Genomic DNA, 25819 nt, shown 5'->3' with positions numbered 1-25819 from the left:
CACCAACGTGGGATGATAATGCTCAGAGCTTTTCCCACTATGCTGGCTATTCTATCCATCTAAGTTTTTATCACTGTGGAATCTGAATACTTGTTGCATTTCAGGATATTTTTGTTTCTTTACTGTAGTTCATGCCTTTCTTCCCACATTTTAATGGTTGATTTACATCAAAACTATAAGAATCCAGCTCACTAAGTCTTATTTCATATGCCTTTGCATTATGGACAATATTTTTATATTGTATCTGAAATGTGGATCTCAAATGTACAATCATTGCTTGATCTGTGAAGCAGAATTTCCACAACTGTATCTCCTTCTGTTGTGATCCTATAAGATTTCACAGGCTAAATAAGGTCCGGAGCTCGTACTGGGATGGAAGACCACCAGAGAAGATCTAGGTATTCAGAAGGCATTGTGTCAGGAAATGCTGTTGGTATTTCAATGACTCTCTTCTTTGAGTCATTATTGAACTAATGTCCTAGTACAATGTAAGAGGGCACTGTGATCCTGGAGGAGTCAGCTTTTGGATCTGGAGAAGTGTAAAATCTTTGCCAGGGGCAAAATCAATGGGCAACTACAGAAAGACCCAAAGATTCTGAAATTCACAAATAGTCTGACATTCTGCTCAGGTAATTCTCAACACGGTGGGAATTGCTCTGATCAGTCATCCTGGAGCATGTTTCTTAGCCCAGCCTCTCTGCTCCAGTCAATGTAGCTGTGCTCTCTGCATGTTTAGCTGTGAGTGTTCACACTGTTGATTTCTTCCAGTTTGAGAGAGGTGGAGAACATTTAATGAAAAAGAAAGGGCAAATCCCAATTGTGATCCACATGCAGAACTGCCATATATGTCCATGGGGAAAATCCTGCACTCTCTCTTTGGATGTGGAAGAGCCTGAATACAGTAAAAATACTACAGATCAGTTGTAAAGGGGAAGAATGCAGAGAGTTTGTGCAGTGGCTTAGAGAACGCAACAATTGCAGGGGCCACTACAGCCCTCAAAGCCACCTCTTTCAGCTCTGTGGGTTTCCTCAGTTCACCACCCATTTACACAAACTGTACACTGAATCAGAGTTTATCTCTTCGGTTTGTATGTGTGTGAGCATACATATATGTGTGCGCATTCGGGTGTAAATAAGCTTGATTGATTTGCAGCCTTGATTTGTTGCTTTTACTGTTCGGAAAACAAAGGACTTATCTGTTACTAAAACAAAAGTACAGTACAACATTTTTATAGGGATTATTATCACTAACAGTAGAGCTTAACCTTGATCTCAGCAATGGTACAAGAGTTCTGATTCTCCTGCCAACTTCCAATAGGGTAAATCAGGAGTAAGTCCAGGGGAGTCAATGGAGTTGCAAGAACCTGGGGTGAGATCCAGACCCTAGGCATTCTACTGTTGGCTAAATTAAGGCCGTGATCCTGCAATTGACTATGCAGGCAGATTCAGAGGCTCAGGGACCCCTTCCTGTGCTCTAATTTCAGGATCAGTCCCTTATTTATACACTTCATAGGTGCTCAGAAACTACAGTAAAGGGGACTATGCAATTACTTATATAAGAAGATCTACAAAATATGAATGATGAAGTGCAACTCCAGCAAACAAGAGTTAATAGCTGACTAAAAACTTTTTACAGGATTCTTTTCACTTTGCTGTGGGTTAGGGCTAATCCTACATTTGGGTCAGACGCACTAACTGATTTATCTCCAACCCCTCGAGGCAGTGTAAGTTCACAGGCACAATTGTGTTGAACAATGGCCAAAAAACAAGTTCCACCAGTCAAATGTTTGCAACTTAATACAGCAGTCTGGCTGCAGTGCTTAGTGGTTATATATAGTGACTAGCTGATGATTCTTTGACTCAAAATATGGTCAGGTAAAGCATGATGATATCACACTTTAAATTTCTGCTTTTCAAGGAGAGATTATTAGTTTCCGTAGAAACTGACATAGTGGGGTTTTTTTCTTTCTGAGAATCTTCATTCCACAGGACAAGCTCAGATGGGATAAAAATCCCCTAGTTGGTGTGCACTTGATTGTGCACACAGAAAGTCTGTCAGTGGCTGGCCTTGTTCAAGTTTTAAAAGAGCAGGAAAGAGAGAGAGAATACTATGTCACTGCTGATAGAAGAATTTTGATTAGGGACTAAGAAAGGGGGCAGAGTAAATATGAAGAGGGCACCTGTAACTTTTATAAATCTTGTAAATGTCTTTTGCTGGACTAAATATTATCGCCTGCTGATTACTATTCTTTTTCTAATATAGCCTTCAAAAATATGCCTGAAATCATATCTTAGTTAAAATGAATGTTAAATAAAATTTAATGAAATGGAATGTTTTATTGAATAAAAACTGAGTGTTCCCTAAAAACTAAAATGGTTTGAGCAGCTTTGGCAAGATTTCTGAAAGTGTAACTATACAGCGTGATATGGGATGTCATTAAAAGGATTAGATTCTGTCTCAACAAGACCAGCTGGAAACTTGCTATATGATGGTCAGATCCTTCATGGTTTGCTTTTTCTAAATGTTTTGGCATTCTCACTTTTCAGAGCTGTTCCAATGTAACATTGGTGTCTCTAAACTCCAAATTTGGTTGGCTCTGAACTGTTTCATTGTAAAATTTAGGTAAACATACAGAATTGTGACAAAGGGGACTTACTGAAGAATATTGTAGTTGATTCATATGCACATAAAATATTTTCATTAAATTCACAGTTGCTTTTTCAAATAGATGCTTTCTTCATCCATGCTTTTGCAGACATTTTTTTGGCATACTGGTAGTAAAACATTTTGGGGGGGGAAAGCATTTCATGGTGGATCCCAAAGGAAACAATGGAAATTTAAGGTTTCAGAGTAGCAGCCATGTTAATCTGTATCCGCAAAAAGAAAAGAAGTACTTGTGGCACCTCAGAGACTAACAAATTTGTTAGTCTTTAAGGTGCCACAAGTATTCCTTTTCTTTTTAATGGAAATTTAAGTATTGCTTTATTGTGAGGCTTTCTTCTTGGAAGATTTGATGAGTTTTAAAGTTTTTATTTGTTTGTTTTTTAATTTTGTACTATGAAGTTTTTCTTTCTCAATCAGCAAATAAACAGTTAAAGCTTTAGGTGGAAAAGGGTAATTGCCATGTTTCCAGCTGAAATACTGTAGATGCCCCAAGGCTCTGCTTCCCCTCTTTGACAAAAGATCCTTTTGAGCTGTTCATTCTAATTTTGTTTCTGATTTTGAAGCTCCAGAGAGAAGTTATAAAATATACACATCAGCATAAGGGCAAAGTTCAAACTTTGACAATGGCACTAGTTAGTAATGATTTAATTGATCGTCATAGAATATCAGGGTAGGAAGGGACCACAGGAGGTCATCTAGTCCAACCCCCTGCTCAAAACAGGACCAATCCCCAATTTTTGCCCCAGATCCCTAAATGGCTCTCTCAAGGATTGAACTCACAACCCTGGGTTTAGCAGGCCAATGCTCAAACCACTGAGCATATTTATAATATGCTAATATGAATGACGTCTGCGGTGATAGGTTGTCCTGAGGATTGTGTGGTGATACTTACGCACCTTCCAAATAGACAAAAGCAGACAACTCTGTGGACAAGAATATTGTTAAATGGGAATATGCTGATAGATTGTTTTAAAAAAAACATACACACAACAGCAACAAGCTGGAACCTAACCATTAAATGGGTTTGCAGTCCTGACTGCAAACCAAAAAGCTGCTTTGAGTAGTTAGCCTAGTGATTTATGTGGGAAACCCACAGGAATAATCTTAGAATTATAGAAGTGTAGGATTGGAAAGGACCTTGATAGGTTGTCTAGTCCAGTCCCCTTCACTGAGGCAGGACTAACTAATATATAGACCGTCCCTGACTTGTATTTGTCTAACCCATTTTTAAACTGACAGAGATTCCACAACCTCCCCAGGTAATTTATTCCAGTGCTTAACTACTAATATTCTTAGTCACTTTGGAGTGAGAAGAGTGGGGGAAGGGAGCAGTGGTGTTCAAACCGTGGGTCACGGCGCAGAACAGGAAGGGCCTGGGTCGCTGCCCCCACGCCAAGCACCAGATCTACACTCCCATTGGGCAGGAACCGGCCAATGGGAGCTGGGGGGACAGTGCCTACGGGTGAGAGCCGCACGGACCTGCTTAGCTGCACCTCCACCTAGTAGCTGGACCTGCTGCTGGCCGCTTCCGGGGCGCAGCACGGTCCACAGCGCCAGGACAGGCAGGAACCCTGCCTCTGCATCCCCGCTGTACTGCTGACCGGGAGCTGCCAGAGGAAAGCCCACGCCCCAACCCCGCACCGCAATTCCCTGCCCCAGCCCTGAGCCCCTCCAAACCTGGAACCCCTTCCCACACTGCAAACCCCTCATCCCCGGCCCCACCCCAGAGCCTGCACCCCCAGCCCAGAGCCCTGATCCCCTCCCGCACCCCAACCCACTGCCACAGCCTTGAGCCAGCCCCCCAAACCTGGAGCCTCCTCTTGCACCCCAAACCTCTCATCCCCGGCCCCACCCGAGAGCTTGTGCCCCTAGCCCAGAGCTCTGACCCCCTCCTGCACCCCAACCCACTTCCCAGAGCCCACTCCCACACTCTGAACCCCTCATTCCTGGACCCAACCCTCTGCCCCAGCCCTGAGTCCCTCCCACACCCCAAACCCCGCATTTCCAGCTCCGTTGGATCGCGGGCATCAACAATTTTCTTCAAATGGGTTGCCAGAAAAAAAGTTTGAAAACCACTGCTCCAAAGCAGGGGCCCTCAACCTTTTTCTTTCTGAGGCCCTCCCCAACATGCTATAAAAACTCCACGGCCTACCTGTGCCGCCACAACTGACTTGCCGCAAATAAAAGCCAGGGCCGACATTAGGGGGTAGCAAGCAGGGCTATTGCCTGGGACCCCATACTACAGCGCCCCCCGCGAAGCTAAGTTGCTCAGGGCTCAGCCTCATTTGGTGGGGCTTCAGCTTTCTGACCTGGGCCCCAGTGAGTCTAATCCTGGCCCTGCTTGGCGGACCCCCTGAAACCTGCTCACAACCCCCTGGGGGCTCCGGACCCCTGGTTGAGAACCACTGCTCTAAAGCACCTCTTAGGAGCAATTGCTGCTATGGAAGAGATGGTATTCCTGTGCTGGCAGAGAGCATGAAGGCAGCTTTCAAAGGAGCAGCAGTGTATGTGGGTGAGAGAAACAGTAACTGTAGGAGGGTGAAAACCCAAGGACCCTCAATTAATTCATCATTTGGGTCAGCTTCTTGTCTATGAAGTGCTGAGCCACACAGTGGAACAGGGTAAGGTATGAGAGCATTAGACAATTGGATGCCTGACAGGAGCCATCCCCCATACTTCAAAAGTGAAAATATTGAAACATGAAAATATTCAAGTTGATATGTTGATACTAGGCTATTCAGGTTCTTACATATCCCGGCTTTCATTGTTAAACTTTATTTTCAATTCAGAGCATCAGAAAACAGATTATGTTCAAATATAACATCAGCCAAAAATAATTTTTAGTGGTATAATAGAGTCTGTTCCTCAGTGCATGGTGTAGTTCTGATCCGGACCGATAACTTAGCACCCAAACTCCCATTGATTCAATGGTTCAGAGTCTAACTGATCTCCACGTATGGGATTGGGAAGGAATTTTTCCCCAGGTCAGTTTGGCAGTGACAGTGGGCATATTTTGCCTTCCTCTACAGCGCGTGGGTGTGGATCACTTACCAGGATTATCTGGATTTATCTCATTAACTATTTTCCTGTCATTGCGGGGTCCTTGAGCACCGGTACAAATCAGTCCTTCCTATTCTCTGCCCATGGCACATAATAATCTAGTCTTCTGTGGTTTGTAGTGCTTTTTTTCTTATTTCAGTTATTGGGTTTCGTGTGTGGGTGTTATGTTAACATCTTTGGCCCATTTACTCCATCTAAATTAATACAAGTATGTTGGATGGTGTTGGTGGCCTGTGATGTACAGGAGGTCAGACTAGATGATCTAGTGGTCCCTTAAACTTGATGGCCCTGTGTCTCTTGAGAGTTCTGAGAGCTCCAAGCCTCTCAAGGGTCTTGTTACACCCTTTGGATGTCTCTTATCTCTTCAGATGTTACAATATCTGAAATCTCAGACTATATCTTGACCGCATTTACAATCTGACGTTTTCAATTGTGCTGATATCCTTTGAGAACGTCGTTGTACTACTTCCATGCACATGGAGCAAGAGGTTGAAATAAATATACTTCTAAGAATTCATGTAATTTTGAGTAACCCAAGTAGAGTTTCAGTTGATTGATCAAGTGGATGAAGGAAAGCCCAAAGGCTCCAGCTTTGCGTTATGGCTGAGTTGACTTTTGCTGACATCAGAAATTATTAATTGCACCAGCTAAATTACAAAGAAGTTATCATGGCTCAGAGAGCCAGGAATGTTGTAATTGTGAGGGCTGTTAGATTTCCCTTTCTGCTTCCTCTCTTTTGACTTTAACCATCAAGACACGGAAGCAAGGTAATAATGTGAACTAATTTATGTGGGTTTTGGGCATCTTTTAAAGAAACAATGTGAAATGGACATTTATCAGTTTGGTAACTGATTAGGTCCTCTATGAGGAGACTACACCCTGCCTTTGCAGGGGGGTGTACACAGTGATTCAACTGATACTTTTTTAGAGCTCTACGTTTTTTATGACCCTGTGTATATGATAGGATATATTATATAACATATTTAATGCAAAATGTAGGATATATTAGAATGTGTACTATTCACCATATTATTATTTCTTTAGAATACTGGATGAATAACTTTACATATGCTGGATTGAAGAAAAAGAGGTTTAAAATATGCATGCATTTTAATTGGATCAAATGAATCCTCCTACTGTTTGTACTGAGATCTATGTTGTACAGATTTTATTTTTGAAAGATTTAGCCAAGTAACAGATAAAACTACTTCCATGATGATCTTATCTACAGAGTCCAGAGTACAACAGTTATATTAAAACAGTGGTTCTCAAGCTATTGTACTGGTGACCCCTTTCACATAACAAGCCTCTGAGTGCAACCCCCCTTATAAATTAAAAACACTTGTTTATATATTTAACACCATTATAAATGCTGGAGGCAAAGCAGGGTTTGGGGTGGAGGCTGACAGCTCACGATCCCCCCTGTAATAACCTCACGACCCCCTGAGGGGTCCCGACCCCCGTTTGAGAACCCCTATATTAAAATAAAGTCAAGGATCTGTCTTGCTTGAAGGTACGGTGCGAAGTAATTGCTTATATAGCCTTTTTTAAAAAACTATCTTTTAAATGGTACAAGGTTTCTTTTTCCTGCCCATCTAATTCTTTCCCTTTTTGTTAAAGACTGATTTCCCCCCACTCTGGAGTGCTTTGGAGTAAAGCTGAAATTGACCTGGCTGATTTTAGCTTATGTCGCATCTTATCCTGTCAAAATAGTTTTGCTTGTGCATCAGTATCATTTACTGATGTCATCAGCATTGCTCCAAGAATAGTGTAATTTAGCTATTAGCAGGCAAAATGCAAGATATTCTAGCTCTGGGCCCCACATATGTTGCAATTCTGTTTTTTTGTTTTGTTTTGTTTTTTAAGTTGGTAATGAAGTAGTATATTTTTTAATACATAAAGTTTAAATGATTAACCTTCTCCATCTTAGTACCACAAATTTAAGGTAGATCAAATATTTAAACTAAAACACTTTGCAGTCTCTGTTTAAAGCCACAACAGCTAGTACAGTCAGATGCATGTTTCTGACTTTATTCATAGGCCTTATGTCTCCAATTCAGCAACCACATGCCTCACAGTAAGCATGTAAACAGGCTAACTGAAGTCAAGAGAACTGACTGATGTCAATAGGGCTACTCAGGTGTTTAAAATTAGGTACATGCTTAAGCGTCTTGTGAATCAGGGCCTACTGGAGTACGAGAATGCTGTGTGGTCATACATAATGAGCTGTGGTATATTACAAGGAATACTAGAAAACAGCAATTGCAACAAAACTCTTGTTGTCGGGTCTTTTTGCTTATTTTGTTATATTCCAAGGATTCTTAGATTCAATTTAAAAAAGCTTATATCTTTGTTTTTCTATTACTAAGTGCTCCTCCTTCAAAATATAATCAGATTAAACTAGTCCTAGAGGGAATAAAATCTTTTTCTTCTAAACAATAGTAACACCAAATATGTGAACTTCTGTTTTCCTTTTGAACTTAAGATTCAGGGTCTTGCAAACTTCTCAAATTATGTGTGGAGTTTGCAAAACTCGGGGCTTGTCTGCATGGGGACCCTCAGGAAAATTGATCTGAATTAACAAGAAGTGTGAATTTAGCAATTAAACTAAACCAAAATTAAGGCCACTTTAATTCTGAATGAGAGGTTCCATACAGGGATTTATTGTGGTTTAACGAATTCACTCTAAATGCATATCTTGAGTTAATTTGGATGAACTTTTAATGTGCCCATGTAGACATGTCAGCCCGAGTTTGCAAATCCTTTTTCTTGTAATTTTAAATGTTGCTTTTATATACTCTGAGCAAAAATCACTTTAAAAAGACATTATTTTAAACTTCATGCAACACATTAGAGTAGGTATCTTTGTAAACACACATAGGCAACGTGAAGCACATGATGGAAGTGGTTGCGAAAGGGTATACAGAAAGTCAGTGGCAGATCTGAGAATATAATACATGAAAATCTGGCTCCCATTCCTCAACTCTAACCTCGACAACCCGTTGGTCTTTGGGTTTATGTATAATCATACAATTAAAAACAAACAAAGAAACAAACATACATTGTGTATCCTGTGTATCCGTTTGTGAGTGATTTCTAAACAATGGTCCAGCAACCCTCAGTGATCTTAGGGAGTACAGGACTATGAAAGCAGACAGGAAATGTTGTAAGAAAAGTAGGGGATTGGATTTCTCTAAATCTGTGGACCATATTCTGATATAGCTGGAGAAGCACTGCCATAGATACCTGGGCTTCTTTACAGCTAACACTTTGTCTATGAAATATTTGTTTATACATTTTCTGAAATGTGTATTTACCAGTAGGCTGCAAGGGCTCCAAAGGCATCTTTGGAGAGTTGCCAGTAGGACAGTTATTCAAATGGGGTTTTATTATCCTTAGAAAAGAAGCCATTGTATACTAGTTTGTAAGTCTTTACTTCAGCAGTTTACTGTAAGTGCACATTAAAGGTGAAGTGTCTGTCTTGATGTTAGAATTTTTTTTTCTTTTGTCTGTTGTGACCTTCCAGTTGATTTAAATATGTGGTTATTTTTTGTGCTAAACTTCCAGTTGTGTCTTTCATATTTGATGGAAAAAGCTGCAGCTAACGTGCTGGAAAAGCTAGTCCTAAATAATAACCTATTGCCTTACCGAACTGGCAGGAGTATTAATGTAAGTGTCAGCAGGGTTATGCATTAGTTAAACAACAAACGCATTCTTTGATTAAAGCTTTAAAAACTACAACCAGCTGGCTATTTCTAAATAAATTTCTGTCCCTTTGTCCTCTTTGGCAACCACGCAATATAACTAGGTGCTGATGGTGGTGGTGCTGGGGATGGAATATGATAGTTTGTTATCCAGGTTCAGTTAGTAAGACAGAGTCCAGAAGTTTGCTCAAAAATTAATTTCACCACTGAATTTGAGCTCCTGTCCCTGCTGATGAGTCGGTAAAATCCTGCTTCATCTGTCAAGAGGTATCTTCTTAAACCTACCACTTCTCCTCTTCTGGGACTGAGGAGGTAGGGAGTGATGTTTAGTTTAAACTTTGTTTTGCTATACGAACTGGGGGCTGAGCCAGGATCCTGGTGGCAGGATGTTGTTGCTAATACAGAATAGGTGATCATAAAATGATGATCTATAGTATTGAATAAGATATCCAATAGAAAGTAGGTCACCAAGAAGCACAGCCTTATACCGGCCAAAAGTTGCACTTTGGATATATCTGTATCAATAATATTTGTCATCTTGAGACTTTGTTTTATCACTTGTATGTCTTTTGATTCCTCAACAGCTCTAGTATTGTCTTGCTTGGGTATAAAGCATGTGTTCTTTCCACAGCTGGGATGACAGCAGCTCTGTCAGCAGTGGGATCAGTGACACCATAGATAACCTCAGCACCGATGACATTAACACCAGCTCCTCCATCAGCTCCTATGCCAACACACCTGCCTCTTCCCGTAAAAACATAGATGCACAGGTAAAATTTCTGTTTGCTTCTAGACATACAGCAGCACTGGTGGAGTTATTTTCTCTAAGCAATAGCTACAATCCCTTAAAGTGAATGAGCCTGTCTATTACTTCATCCTTTCAACAGTTCAGTGTTTTCTTGAAATGAAGAATGAAATGCATCAGCATATTTCTTATAATAGTAACCCTAGACTGTGATATTTGGCTCCTTTACAGCCTTTCAGCAACTCACTCTGAAATTGTTGAAAACCTGACCAGAAATAAAATAACAAACTCCTGCTGTCAGAATTTGTCTTGATCAATGTTTAATATTTTACTCTCAGCACTTTCAACCTTAAGGGCTCAATTCTGCCCCCTTTACTGATGTTGAGTAGTACAGTACCTGCACAGCTGGTCCCACTGAAATCAGTGGGGCTACTTGCTACTCAGAAAAATTAAGAGTGGCAGAATTGATCACTTTTTTCTGTACATTTTTTTAACCTCTCAAAATATTATTTTACTTCCCAGTTGTTGTTTTTTTTACAGACTTGCTACTTTGGAAGGCAAGTCTGATCTTTCAGTGTTCCTTTTCTCTTTGACTCCTTTATATCTTTTCAACAGTACCCTTCATGCTCCCTTGCATCAAAATACATTGTGCCGTGTGTGCATCACAAGTATGTTTTCTGGAGAGTACTTGGTGTAAACATAATGATCAGATAAGGATTTCTGATATTCGCTTATAAGAAGGTCACTTTAGGAGGAGTTTGCGTAGTGATTATAATATTTTTCTGCTTTAAAAGAGGGCAGATATATTATTTCCCACATCTGCTCTGAATTGTGCTATGTGCTACTTTGGCTGCTGCCCTCCACACTAAAAGGCATGCTGTATGTATGATGTTCAGAAAGGCTGAGCACCCACAACTCCCATTGATTTCACTGAGGGTTGTAGGTGCTCAGCACCTATTGAGAACAGGCTTAGAGTTGGTAAAGTGCTGTGGGACCTTACGTGCTTTTTAGTCTTTATTTTAATGAAAAATATTAACACTAGTGGCCTAAACAACTTCAGCCGGGGTCAAGCTATGGAAGGAGTTCAGCACCTTTGTAAATCAGGCCATAGGTCACTAAGGTAGTTAGTAATTATTCTCTCTGCAAACACCCCAATACAATGGTTATCATTAGTGCTTATCACCAGTTACCACATTGGTGTATGGAAGATACCACCGTCTTTCTCTGTACGTGAAATTTGCGACACCTCTGTTACCACAGTCTGGTGACAATTAAGTGTTGATTTTTTTAATAGACCCACTGTACATACAACATTATAAGTAACAGATGTGATTTTTCTTTAGCACTAGAAAGTATACCATACCATTTATTAAAGAACAGAGTTTAACTAAGTTACTGCCAGAGTTTAGAGTTTATTACACTTTCAGCGGAAATGTAAACACACATTGGCTAAGGAATTGTATTATCTTAAGCTTCCTGGGCTGCACATTATTGCAGGCTTTCTACTTTTGGCAGTATTTCATAAGACCGTAAATTTCATATCCATAAGCATCATGCATACAACTCTTAGTGCTCAGAAACCACATATCTAGTGGATTCATAAAATAGATTGTCATCACTAAGGGGTGCAATAACATAAATGGTTTTCTTTTCATTTTGATACTAATTTTCTCATAAAAAGTTCAGGACTGTAAACTCATTTTTGTTCTTTCTAAAACAGTTTAGGAAGCCAAGGTGTCTCTGTTATCACAAATGGGACACAAGGTGTCTTAATTTGATATCACATGTGGCGTTGCAAAGGGACCCCTATATGGTTACAGTTTTTTTAAGGGGGGAGGGAGCAGGTTGGACTGGGATCTGAATCTTTATTTAATGGTTGTTTTAATGTAGACGTGTAGTTGCTGTGAAGGGTTGCACTGCCTAAAAGTACTGTGTTGCAAGAGTGTATGACTCTTTGTTACCTGGCCATGAGGTGCGTATCTGAGCCTACATTAAAGATTTGTAGAGTGAGCCTCTGGTTGTGTCAGCGATTTCATGTGTGTTTGAATTGGCTAATGCAAGTCCTCCACTGAATTGGAGAGAGGAGTTACGGTCATTGAAGCACTTCTTCAAGCATGTTACAAAAGCAGTTACACAGGCAAACTATGGGTTCCCCCACAACTGTTAAATAAGAAATGTCTGAACATTAGAATACAGCGAGGAAAATAAAGGCAATTGACTAAATATTAGTCTATAATAAGGTGACTGAGTTTGACTCATGCCTTTTAGTGGGTCAGATTCTAGGAAGTATTTCTAAGAGATCACAATTGAATAGTACTACCAAACTTACTTCCCTTTCTCCCACAACCATTCTAACATCCAAGGGAATGCAAGCATATGGTAGAACAATAGGGCCCAAAACTTGCACAGGCAGTACAATCCAGTGATTGGAGTAGGAATGCTCCCCAGGGATGCCCAGGGTTGTGGGGCACCTCACCAGCACCAGTCCTTAAGCATCAGGCAGCCTTGTCTGTGCCTGCTGTGAGTCATCTCCCTGAAGCCACTCACCTCTGGCAACATAAGTACTATCTTCTAGACCCCCGCAGGCTCTGCTCCCTCTTTGCAGATTAGTGAATGGCACACACCAATCCCCGAGCCATCTCCAAGTATTCCCTGTAGTGTCCAGACCCTTATCCACAGAAATACCAGGTCCGCTCTTCCTAAAGGAACAGTATACACACCTGCTTGTATCATGCCACTTAGGACCAGCTCTTTGCTTAATACTAGAGCACTGACATATAGTTATAGTGAAAACAAGAATAAATTTATTATCAAAGACTAGAGATTCAGGTGATAGTGAATAAGGATATTGGAAACAAATGGATATATCTAAACAAGATCATTACACGTTTTCTAGAGGCTAAACTTAAGTAACAGGTAAAGTTACTGAGTAAAGAAGTTTATCTCACCCAAAGTTCTCTTTGGTGTTTTCAACCAAGGTTGCCGAAGCTCCTGTTTTCATGAATGCAAACATGATGTCAGTTTACTTCCCTAGGTGCAGGATCGTCTTTGTCTTCACTCATACACAGGATAACCTCCCACGGCTTGTTTTTTCTTGTGTGCTCCTTTCCTGTTGATTTCATCTCTCTTCATTAACATTTGACTTTGTATGTAAATGGACATCCATTTTGTTACCTTACAATGCTTAATATACATCCCAACAGAGAGATACACATTTCTTACCTCCTGTCTGGAGGAAAACCTGATTTTTCCCCTTTGCTGGTGGCTATACCTTGGTACAGACTCTTAAGAACATATTTTCAGTACATCTGTACATACATTTGGCGATGATATTGGTGACCAGTGTAACATGAGCTTTCATTTGAGACCTCCCATGACATTCTTTGGTCAACTAGAATGAGTTCTTGTAACCCACTTCCCTGTTAGTATTAATGGCTTCTTGGGTCACACCAGGATACATGGGTTATATTTGTAATTCTGCCATTTACTTGCTGTAACCTAATTTAACTGCTCCTTGCTCAGTTTACCCATTTTATAATGCCTGTGTGAGAGAATTATAAGACTATCTCACAAAAATATTTAAATTCTTTAAAGAATTTCTGTAACGTGTTCTGCTGTCCTAAAATGAAAGGTGCTGTTAAATGCAAATTGTTGTTCACAAAAGACTTTATTTCATCTCTTAAAAGACAAATCCTAATCTCACCAACATAGAGCAAGTTAATGGGCTTTGACTGTGGGAATCATGTTTAGTTTGGGAGTGGACTCAGAACTAATGCCGCAGCGTATGAAAGTGGAGTGTTATGTATTGGCCATCGTGCTCCTCCCTCTCTTGTATTCTTTGCTTAGACTCATGTATTATGGTCTTTGCCTGTCCATATTTGCCTTCTTCTATGTGGTGAGCCACAAAGACCTGGCACAGAGATCTTCACAGCACACAGGGATGTGGCATACCCGTTCTCAGAGGTCCTACTGCTTTGGTCCCCGTGTCACAGGTTCATAGCTTTTAAGATAGTTGTGGTCTTACATCTGTTTAAGGGAGTGCAGGGTTTGGATTTCAGATAATTAAAGAGAGATCGTGGAGCTCATGTATGTGAAACTGGGAGCCGAGACCAACAATACAACATACCAAAGGGGGAGGGCCCTCACATGTTAGTCTCTGTAGATGTAATCAGTAATGCATATGCAGTATTATCTGAACAAAAGAAACAAGAAAGGGAAAACAGAAACAAATCTAATTGTGCTAAATACAAGATTAAGGAACTGATATTTAGATGTACTGAGCACCCACAACTTCAACTGAAGCCAGTGGGAGCTGTGAGAATTCAGCACCTTTGAAAAACAGACTATAAATGTGGTAAAAGTTTAAATCTATGTAGAAAATTTATGGAGGTTGTCCCTTCCCACAACAATGGGAAGTAAGAATTAGGAGATATATGAAAAGGACTCAGACTGCAACAAGAATTGGGAGAGAGAATGAATAAAATAGCTTGGAAGTTTTGCTGGCAGTAGATTAAATACTAAAATAGTTCACAAGAAAAAGCAGTTCCTTCACAAGGGTAACAGCAGCAGTAAATTATCAGATGAGTCAAGAAGACTTATCTAAAATCAAGACCCCATTATTTGGAAAGGAAGGTAACTGAACCTTTAAATGGAACCTTTTTAAACTGAGCGAATCTCTGGGTTTGCTATTGTAGTCATAAAGTTCTGAGAGTCTCATTAGCTGGTTAAGGTTCTTCCCTTCACTCATATAATATTAGGGATGTGACATAGTGATAAAAGAAAATAAATTATAAAACCATAAATAGATTCAGGGCGATGGGAGGTTTCAAAATCAAATCTAATATCGTGCGGAGAGCATGTTAAATTGTCATGTACTTTTTTCTGTATTTCCTTTTGCCACTTTGCTGATTACCCAGGTATCTGACGGTGTTTTTTAAAAAGCTCTTGGGGTAGTTAAGACCAGATCTTTCTAAGTGCTTGAAAGCCTAATACAAGGTTCTCACCACCGTCACGTCCCCTGAGGCCGATGTGATGAAAGCACTTTTCAGCATGTTGCAGAAACAGGCCTTAGTTAGCCTCCTCCTGCACAACTCAGTTCAGTGAGACACAAGCCAGTGTGGATTTACAGTTGCTTCCATGAAGGTGCTGTGATTAGAGAATAACCTTAGCTATCGTTTGGAGTTCACATTCTCCGAGGTGTGGGTGGTGGTCAGCTTCTATAGTTGGTTGTGATATTACAAACTTCCAATTGTTTATCACAAAATAAGTTTGGCAGGGGAAACCTAATTCAGTAAGAGAATTTTTAATAGGTGTATCTCTTAGTAATCATTCGTAATGGGAAAGGGAAAGGAAAAGGAGTATGGGGTTGGGAATATATAGGTTAATATAATGGGATATTGATAGGCTTGTCCGGAGTTTGGCTATGGTTTGGTCAGGGGGAAATTCCTTCCTTGAGTGTGGTAGTTGCAAAATTCTCCATAAAGCATCTGACTTTATAAACGGGATGTGCAGTAGGATTGGCAAAATATAAAAAAGTAAGAGATGAAGTTTCAGTGCAAACTGTGAACTAACTTGCTTTGTGGATTTAAGTCAGATTTTAATGTGTTTGAAAGTGGTATAATGGGGTTTTATTTCTCTCCAGTTCTTGGGTGCCTTTCTAATGGGTTAGATTAAAACTAACAGCATTCCACATCTTTCAGTCTATGCAAAAAGCCACCTCATTGTGCTCTTGAGATCAAATTGCCAGACGAGAGATAGGAAAACAGCAAGAACAAAGAAAAGCTAGCTGCATGTGTTTAAAATGATTTTTATGCATTACAGTGAAAAGGTTCATATAAAATTCAAGGAGGAGGTAAATGGCAATGAACTGAGTATTTTCCTTATTGTTTATTAATCAGGTGTTTGGTGTGTGTTGGATAGTTGGTTCGTTTTTGGTTTTGGCTTTTTAATGATTGTTCCCCAGTGTATCAGAAAGCAAACACAGCTAGTAGAATTCATTTATCTTGGGTTTTCGCTGGCAAAAAGCAGACTCAACAAACAAACAAAAGTAAAATGTCTAAGTATAATAAAAAATTATTAGTGAATTTTTAAATCAGCTTGGTGGTTCTAGATTTTGAACCCTAAAAAAAGGAAGGATTTCAAAAAGACATTTACAATGGAGATTCTGTTATGATTTATTGTTTCCCTTAGACTGATGCAGAAAAGCATTCGCAGGTCGAACGGAATTCCCTGTGGTCCAGTGATGAAGTCAAAAAATCTGATGGAGGATCAGATAGTGGCATAAAGATGGAGTCTGGATCTAAATGGAGGCGAAATCCTTCCGATGTGTCTGATGAATCTGATAAAAGCACTTCTGGTAGGAAGAACACTGTCATTTCACAGACTGGTTCCTGGAGACGGGGCATGTCAGCTCAGATTGGCATTACTACACCGAGGACTAAACCTTCAGCCACCTCAGGCTCACTGAAGACACCTGGAACAGGTGAGGAAAAATTTAGCACACAGGCAGGCCAACAGTTTACATTGGAGAAATGAAGTGCTTAACTGCTTTCCTGTGGCAGGAGCTGAACTTCAACTAGTTCTATGTTTAATTGTAGATTTTGTGTGTGTGTGTGTGTGTGTGTGTGTGTGTGTGTATACAATATACTAAATCTCTGTGTTTCTGTTTTATGGCTCAAAGTGAATTTTAAATTATACTTATTATACTAAAATGCTTTGAGTATTGTTTGCCTGTTTTGAATGTCCCTTAAATTAGATTGTTCATTGGACACAGTGTTCACAGTTCAATATTCTGGTTTCTTGTAATGGTAATTAGAGGAACTCCATTTTCATAGTCCTGGATTAAGAGTAACTCAGAATCTAGACTTTACGTGGCTAAGGATAGTTGTGTGAAAGAAGCTTTTTCAATGATAAAATAGCAACTGCATCTTAATTTATGTTAAAGCAAATTTTCAGATGGACTTCATCAGAGCTCTTAGTACATGCAAATTTGTGCAAGAGCATTAATAATATTTGTGCGTGCAAATAGATGAATTACGCTTTCACTCACACTCGGTTGTATACCCTATTGTGAATGGAAATTTCAAGGTCTGTTTTGAAAATGTGGCCTTCACCAGTTATATACCCTTTTTTTCTGAAGCTTATTTATTGTTGCTATATCATATCACTTCACTATTGACAAAAAGGGATCCAACCAATGGTAGTCATGAAGGAAAAACACATCTTATTTATCTGTCACTATTATTTAACAATCTGTTCACTGATTTTTGTATTCTCAAGGGCAAACACACCAGATACTCTCTCCTGGCAAGCCTGCATATATAACTCTCAATAGTGCAGTTTAATACAAACTGGATCATAATTGCATACTTTTGTTTCTCATGATGCTTTGATGTTTACCATTTGCTTAGCATTTTCAATTTAAGTATTAGACTTCTTTTTCTATTTTTTAGGGAAAACTGATGATGCCAAGGTATCAGAAAAAGGTAGACTTTCTCCTAAAGCTGGACATGTTAAACGTTCTCCATCAGATGCAGGACGCAGCAGTGGTGATGAATCCAAAAAGCCTCCCGCAAGTAACTCTAGAACAGCTGCTGCTAATACAAATACATTTGGATTTAAGAAACAGAGTGGGTCAGCTGGAGGCATGACTATGATTACTGCCAGTGGTGCAACTATCACCAGCAGATCAGCCACACTGGGCAAAATCCCCAAATCATCTGGACTCATTGGTCGGTCCACTGGTCGGAAAACTAGTGTTGATGGCTCACAAAACCAGGACGATGGCTACTTAGCACTTAGTGCCCGCACTAATCTTCAGTATCGTAGTTTACCCAGACCCAGTAAATCCAGTAGCAGAAGTGGAGCTGGTAATAGATCTAGTACCAGTAGCATAGACTCCAACATAAGCAGCAAGTCAGCTGGGTTGCCTGTCCCAAAAATGAGAGAGCCACCTAAGGTATCCCTCGGAAGCTCTCTGCCAGGTCTAGTCAACCAAACAGATAAAGAGAAAGGGATATCGTCTGACAATGAAAGTGTGGCTTCGTGTAATTCTGTTAAAGTGAACCCTGCATCACAGACTACTTCCAGTGGAGCTCAAAGCACTCACCAGCAAGGAGCCAAGTACCCTGACGTGGCCTCCCCCACTTTGCGCAGGTAGGCACAAAATTTGTTCATTGTGGAAGTACGTTAACTGTAGTTATACAATTGTGGCTGTTCAGGCCAGGGACTGGCTAAGTTTTGTGGGCGCTTACTAATGTGTGTGCTAGGCTGAGGTCTTTGTACTGAAATTTAATTTCACAGCTAGTAAATATGTGCGCCAGTAATATTGTAAATATTTATTGCATTACAGGACAGTAGCAGACTTAAACATTTGAAATTGATTGTTAAGCCCTCCCCAAAATGATCGCAGTTTTGGCTAATTCAGAATAAAGTTAGTACTTGAAAACATTATAAAGGCTGAAATATAAACCCACAACAGCAAGGTTATAGGCTCCTGTAGAACTACTAATTCCATCTAGGGTGACCAGATGTCCCGATTTTATCGGGACAGTCCCGATTTTAGGGGACTTGTCCCGCGTCCCGACCTTACATCGGTCGGGATGCCCTTTGTTCCAATATCGGGACCGTCCAGACCGCAGCCGCGGCACCACCGCGCACCGCTTCCTGGGGCAGCTTCCGGTGCCTGCCTGCCGGCAGGAGCGCAACATGCTGCAGGAGCGGGGCTTGCAGGTGCCAGGAGCGGGCCGAGAGCCCCCCGCCCACCCCACCCGACCCACCACACTAGGAGCCAGAGGGACCTGCCTGCCGGATGCTTCCCGGGACGGAAGCTGCCCCAGGTAAGCACTGCTGGGGCTCCCCACCTCGCCCCCTGGCGGGTCCCTCTGGCTCTTAGGGTCGGAGCAGGGCAGGGGGCAAGGGGCTGGCTGCGTGCTGCCAGCGCCCGCAAGCCCCACTTCACATCTCTGGCAGCTCCCATTGGCACTTTTCCCAGCCAGTGGGAGCCACGGTGCTCGCACTTGTGGCAGGCACAGCACGTGGAGAGTGGAAACCCCCTCCCTCGCCGCTCTCACCCTAGGAGCCAGAGACCTCCCAGCAGGGCTGGTGAGTATGGCCAGGGAAGGGGGCAGGGTGTGAAGGTGAGTGTCTGGGAGGTGTGTGTGGGGGGGTGTTGGGCTGTGAGGGTGTGGAGGGCACTGGGGGAGGTTTGTGTGTTTTGGGGTGTTGGGAAAGGGGGGAGATCTGTGTGTGTCAGGGCACTGGGCAGTGGGGGTCTGTGTGGGGCATTGTGTAGTTGTGGTGGTGGGGCTGTGGGGAAGGGCACTGGGAGGGAGGAAGGGAGGGAGGGGAAATCTGTGTGTATTGGGAAACTAGCGAGTGGGGGGTTCTATGTTGGGTGCTGGGCAGCTATGGTGGGGCTGTGGGCAGGGGGGCACTGGGCGGGGTGTGTGTGCGCACAGCACTGTGCATTTGTGGTGGAAGGGTTGTAGGGGGGGCTCTGGGCATAGTGGATCCAGGGGGCGCTGGGCAGGGGAGCTGTATGGCGCAGCATGGGCCCACCCCCAACAGGAAGGGGCACGCTGGTAGCACAGGGCCCGGCAGACCAGTGTGCCTCTGGCTCCAGTCGGGGCTGTGCACCTGTGTCTGTCTCTTCTCCACCCCCATCCCCCACCCCGCTCACCCAGTGTGTCCTGATATTTCACTCTTGTGATCTGGTCACCCTAATTCCACCCCATTGTACTTACACATTGTGCAGGAACACAGGGAACCAGTCCAAAGTTTGGCCAGATTTACACATTGAAGTCAATGGAGTTACTCCAGATTTGCATTAGTGTGAGAATGTAATGTGACCCAGTATATTTACATTTGTTCACTTACTTGGCCCAATACAGTATCTCACTCCGTTACATGTAACGTTGTCCTGTGTGGGGAGACTCTTTACCTTAGGTGCCCGAGTATGTAGGTACAGAAGAGCTTAATTAAAGGTACTATGTCAGCCTCATTGAATTTTCTTATTTTTTACAAAAATCTTCTTTCATGTAATGATTTATTTCCTAGCTTTTTCTGACCTTATATATTCCCTTCCCTTCCCCATTATTTTTAACACAAGTACTTGGGTGAGTGGGAGTTAATTTCCTTGCTTTTCTGCAGCATTTGCATCAATGTCTTGACTGTAGCAAAGATATGCATTAACATTATTTTCCACTTTAATTTGACATCGTAAGTAACATAGTCTCTTTTGAGTTGTAGTGTTCTGGATTTCATTGTTGTCTTGACATCATAATTTCATCTCTGTACAAGGACACTGACATCATCCTACTTCAAATGAAGTGAGGATGTCACATTCTGTTCAACTTGCCAACTTAAGCGTAACTCCTGTAATGGTGGTTTGGGTTCCAGCTAGGCACAAAAGGAATACTTCATTTCTTTTGAGATGAATGGCCATCTTTGAAAAGCCTGTGCAAGTATAATTCAGCATGACCTGTGTAGTTTAGTGATTCTCCTATTTCTGGACATCGTTAGAAAAGTTATGTCTTGCTGAAAAATTAATTTCTAGCAATTACTATTTTAAAACAAAAAAACTAGAAGATTGTTTGTTGTTCTGATATTATACTGCAAATGAAAAATGTCCATGTTGCTTGCCTCAAATATATTAATAATCAAAGTCAATCGTACATTTCTGTTGATGACCAGAAAACCATTTTGCTAGACCCATCGTTGGTATAACGTTTGAACTACATGCGACTTTTAAGAATAGACACTGAGAGACTGTCAGGTGTCTTAGAGAGATTTTTGTGGAGGAGGTTAAGGTTCAATCTAAACCTTCACTTTCTCGGTTAGCTATTTCATGTTTCAGTTGTCACCAGACTATGTAAATAAATGTGTCCCTGGCAGAGCTAAATCGTTTGTAGTGGAATTTGCCTAGTGTGTGTATTGCTGGGCACTAGCCCTGTCATTGTGTAATATTGAGAATATTGTTGCACTCTTTGTGTTTAATTAATATTCCATGCTGATTTGACATGCAAATAAGCATCTATAACTATAAAAAGACAGCAGTAAAGACTGCTACTTCTGTATGTTAAATACTACCCCCCTTGAATCTGAAAGCAAATATATTTTCTACACTCATGTGAAGGGTAAAATTCCATTATTAAATTATTTTATGAAAGTCTAGCACTGTCTTAATTGTTCAAGCATATCTCATCTATCACTTTCTGTCATGTGAAAACAATTTATATTGCATAGAAGACAATGCATGTTTTTATGCCACTTGTTTGTGAGCCTTAGTGTTCACTCTTCTCTTGATGCATCCCTAAGGACACAACCCAATAGTCAGCTTAGTTATGCCTGTTTCTTGTCAAAACTCGGAGAGGAGGAAAAATATTCTCATTGTCTGTAGGATGTCTCCTTCCAAGGTTAATCTTTAGACTGACACTGCCAACTTGCTGAGTTGGGCTGGTTCTGCATTCAAAAGGTACATTCTTCAGACCCCATCCTCCTTGGATGTCCGGCTCCACGACTCTTTTTTATTTATTTAATTACCTCATTTAATTAGGTTTGGGAATCAGTATGCCAGGAGACATTATCCATACGACAGGATCATCCCAGTGGGTCTGGGAGTCATACATATTGACTATATTCTAGTTGGTGACAATCTGTTTTAAAGAAAAGAATTTGTCATTGTTCTACGGTAGCACTATGAAAATATCCCTATCTCCCTCCCTATCTAGTTTCTTTTGCGGTATTGACTCCAAGCTCAGAGAAAAGTTAGCATTAGTTTGACCTCAAAAATCTCCGTTACTCAAAGACATTCTTCACCTTCTTGGTCTGATGGCATACTTGTTGTAAGTACGCTCAGCAAACTAAGACCAAATTAAGCTAAATTAAGAGATAAACACCCTCATAGTACATTCTAGAAGCAGGGCTTGCTATATAAATTGCAGGGATCTCCTCTGTTAAATCACCACTATGTAGTGATCATATCTGCTCCTAAGCAAAAGAAATCTAGGACTCCCTTAAGGAAGTTGTTTAGGGATAATAGAAGATGGTATATTGTTATGTTCCTAGCAGAGTGCTGTTTGAAATCTCCTAACCACTGCTCCGAGTGGGTGACATTTTCAAAAGCACTTAAGTGATTTAAGAGCATATATCCAATTTTCAAAAGTGATGTAGGCACTTAGAAGTCTAAGTGCCATTGACTTTCAATGAGACTTGGGTTCCAAAGTGCTTAAGGCCCTTTGAAAATGGACATCTTGAATAGTTTAGGTGCTTTTGAAACTTTCCTGCAATGGCTCTTCTGAAGGTAATAGAGGCTATTTGCATGATTTAGACAGGGCAGTGTTTTTAGGGGGAAATTATCAGACTTTCCCTTCTAGGTGTCATTGACTTTCGTAGGGGATTTCTTCAGATACTTACTTTTGTATGGGCCGCTCGGTGATTAATGCAAAAGTCAAAATCTTTTCCTCAGAAATCTGTGTTATCTTTTAAAATATGATTTGAGTAATCTGTATTTATAGATCTGAACAAAGGCCAGTCTAATATTCCATGCTTTAAAGTCATCAATTCAGTATTATCACAGGTAAAATCCATTTCCCTCAGGAAACAGAAGATAAAATGGCTAATATATTTTAGTTCTGTGAAAGTTATGTTTGAAGGTTCATAGAAGGAAAAGTTAAGATGTGTCTGAAATTGGCATAATAATTTTCTCTGGGTTTTATTAATGGCAAGGAAGGGAAAAGGAAGCCCATCAATTCATGGTTGTCGATATGAATCTAAGAAAGACAATTTACAGGCAGGAAATTTCTTTAAAGCAGAGCCTATCTTTCTCTCTCTTTTCGATTTAGCTAGCAACAAAAAATTCTTTTTCTGAAGCACCGGTTTTCAGTCTATTATCATAGTTACCATTGTACCATTTCCTATAGATGTAACATCTGGGGTCTCAATATAATTGAATATGTAATTTTCCAGTAATAGTTTTTCAGGTGTCTAAGGACAAATAATATATGTATAAAGTATCACTTAGTCATTTTACATTCCATTTCATGAAGTTTTTGCTACATTCTCTGAACTTTTTTCACAGACTTTTTGGTGGAAAACCAAGTAAACAAGTTCCAATCACAACAGCTGAAAATATGAAAAATTCAGTGGTGATCTCCAATCCTCATGCTACCTTGAACCAGCCGGGTAACCTTGATTCTCCTTCTGGCAGCGGTATACTGAGCAGTGGGGGCAGCAGTCCTCTTTACAGTAAAAACACAGACATGAACCAGTCTCCGTTAGCCTCTAGTCCCAGTTCGGCCCATTCAGCTCCCTCCAACAGTTTAACTTGGGGTACCAACGCAAGTAGCTCTTCCGCTGTTAGCAAGGATGGCATTGGATACCAGTCTGTCAGCAGTCTTCACACCAGCTGTGAATCCATTGATATCTCTCTCAGCAGTGGAGGTGGGCTGAGCCATAACTCGTCCAGTGGCTTGATCGCAGCTTCTAAAGATGATTCTTTGACTCCCTTTGTCAGAACCAACAGTGTTAAGACAACTTTGTCTGAGAGGTGAGTAGGTTTAAATTTAGACCCCATTAATATGTACTATATGTTCATATCTTAAAAATCAGTGATGTGACAACTGTAACTGACATTTCATGATTACAATTCAGATTGCCATTCCTACAAGGTAAATATCGAATGATACTACCACAACATACGAAAATAGCCATTTCAACCAAGGAATTCAGTTCTGAATTACATTAGGTGTGGGGATGGGTTCAGAAGGGTCTTTCATTTGCAATTGCCACTGCTGTGGGACATTTTTAATTACTCAGTGCTACCTCCTATTTGAATTTCACATATCTTCTTATCTTTCTGTATCAGCTGATCTAGTAGTGGTGTACAATACCAGCATTTTAATCTTGTCTTGAGAAGCCAAGTATTTCTGGTTAAAATTAATGAGTTTGTTTTAATAATATTTCACACAATTAGGATCTGGACAATAAGTGCTTGGGTACTGTGGTGATTAGTCTGGTATATGAACCGAAGTAGAACAGAAAATTTCTTTCAGAGCAAACAAGAGTGCACTGTCTGCAGAAGGCAGTGTCTGAAACCTTGGAATTTAGCCTTACCTTATTGTATGACTTTATTACTAAAACTTTGTTGCATCTTTGTAACAGAAAACAACTACTAAAAAAAATGTTCTAACAGTTTTTTGTTTTAACTCCTTCCCCTTTCTCTCCATTTTTCATGCTAATATTCCTTCTCTTGTTTTCTGTCTCATTGGACTCGTTCTTCTAGCCCTCTCTCTTCCCCTGGTGCTAGTCCCAAATTCTGCAGAAATACTTTACCCAGGAGACAGGACAGGTAATGCTGTCTCAAGGCAGTAGAATGCACAAAGGCTCTGGGTTTTGTTGCCCACATTTATAAAGCAAAGTGTCTTGTGAGAGATGGGCTCAGTTGAGACCTCTGCTGTGTTTGTTGTTCAGATGTAAATTGTGACACAGACATGCCAGTGAGAGTCGACTTAATTAAATCTGGGGGTGGCATACAGAGTTGACAGATGTAGTTCGTGGGGTTTTTGTTGGGTTTTTTTGTTTGGTTTCTTTTGTTTCTTTGACAAAGGCAATTTTAAAATCCTGCAATTCGTATCTACCATGATGAACTCTCACTAGCATTTCAGCATTCCTATGGCATGCTGCTTTTTTCACTGCGTTTCAGGCTTTTCACCTTTGTCATGAAGTTCAAGTGTTGTTCAGTACACTCAGTGTTGTAAGTCCTTTACTCCAGTTTGATTCGTAGGTGTCTTGCAGGTTTGTGTGTGTCCTTTCTTGTAACAATGAATGCAGGAAGATGAGAGATGGTGGACATGAAGTTAATGACTCCAGCTTGCTTTTGCACTCAGCTATAATATGGCCACTCCTACATCTAGGAACTGACAATGATATTAGCTAGAGGGCTTGACAGTAAATTAATGTATTTAAACATGGTATTTATTTCAGTTAAAAACAAACCCTCCTCATAAAATGAAAAGCCAGTTGTCCATTTGCCAGTTAAGTGAAAACACAATACTTTAAATATTTGCTTTTTGCAAATGCTAATAGAGTGATTTCACTCTGAAGATGGAATTTAAGTTGAAATACAGAAACACTGAAAACCGTGTGCCCATTTGAAAAAGCAGCCACTATATTTACATTGCAACTAAGGCTGTGTCTACACTACAGCTTATGCGGACGTAACTTATGTCGCTCAGGGGTACGTATAAACCACCCCTCTGAGCAACGTAAATTAGGTCGGCATAAGTGCTGGTGTGCACAGCGCTATGTCAGCAGGAGAGCTTCTCCCGATGACATAGATTCTGCTGCTCGTAGAGGTTGGCTTTTTTATGCCCTCTCCCGTCAGCACAGAGTGTTTTCACCACACGTGTTGCAGTGGTGCAGCTGTATCACTACCGCTGGGCCGCTGCAGTGCTGTTTGTATAGACATGGCCTAAGTGACAGTAATTGATTGCATTTGCTCTGTGATGAAGGCAGAAGGAAATGGTATGAAGGCATCTTTTGACTTTGAGATATTATCAGTATTCACAAGTAGGTGGCTGCACACCTGCTTAAATATATATTTTTAAGCATTCATTTGAAGCATGTTCTTTTATTTTTTAAAGAGCC

At 40.8% G+C, this 25819-nt stretch overlaps 1 protein-coding gene across 10 annotated transcripts in view; it reads left to right on the top strand.

Annotated features, from left to right (window-relative positions):
* NAV2 (neuron navigator 2) overlaps positions 1-25819 on the top strand; it is a 649830-nt gene that overhangs the window by 573696 nt on the left and 50315 nt on the right. For 7 of the 10 annotated variants that reach the window (XM_043547852.1, XM_043547853.1, XM_037899955.2 and 4 more), the window contains 5 exons: positions 10061-10199; positions 16364-16655; positions 17626-18328; positions 23253-23720; positions 24456-24521. In XM_043547852.1, coding sequence (XP_043403787.1) covers positions 10061-10199; positions 16364-16655; positions 17626-18328; positions 23253-23720; positions 24456-24521 — 1668 coding nt within the window. The remainder of the gene's footprint in view (positions 1-10060; positions 10200-16363; positions 16656-17625; positions 18329-23252; positions 23721-24455; positions 24522-25819) is intronic. The other 3 variants (XM_043547851.1, XM_043547850.1, XM_043547848.1) reach the window with 1 other exon arrangement.

Source organism: Chelonia mydas, chromosome 6 (assembly GCF_015237465.2).
Source record: "Chelonia mydas isolate rCheMyd1 chromosome 6, rCheMyd1.pri.v2, whole genome shotgun sequence".
Classification (NCBI taxonomy): Eukaryota; Metazoa; Chordata; order Testudines; family Cheloniidae; genus Chelonia; species Chelonia mydas.
The sequence above is the reverse complement of the archived record's forward strand: the minus strand, read 5'-3'. Positions and strand labels throughout refer to the sequence as shown.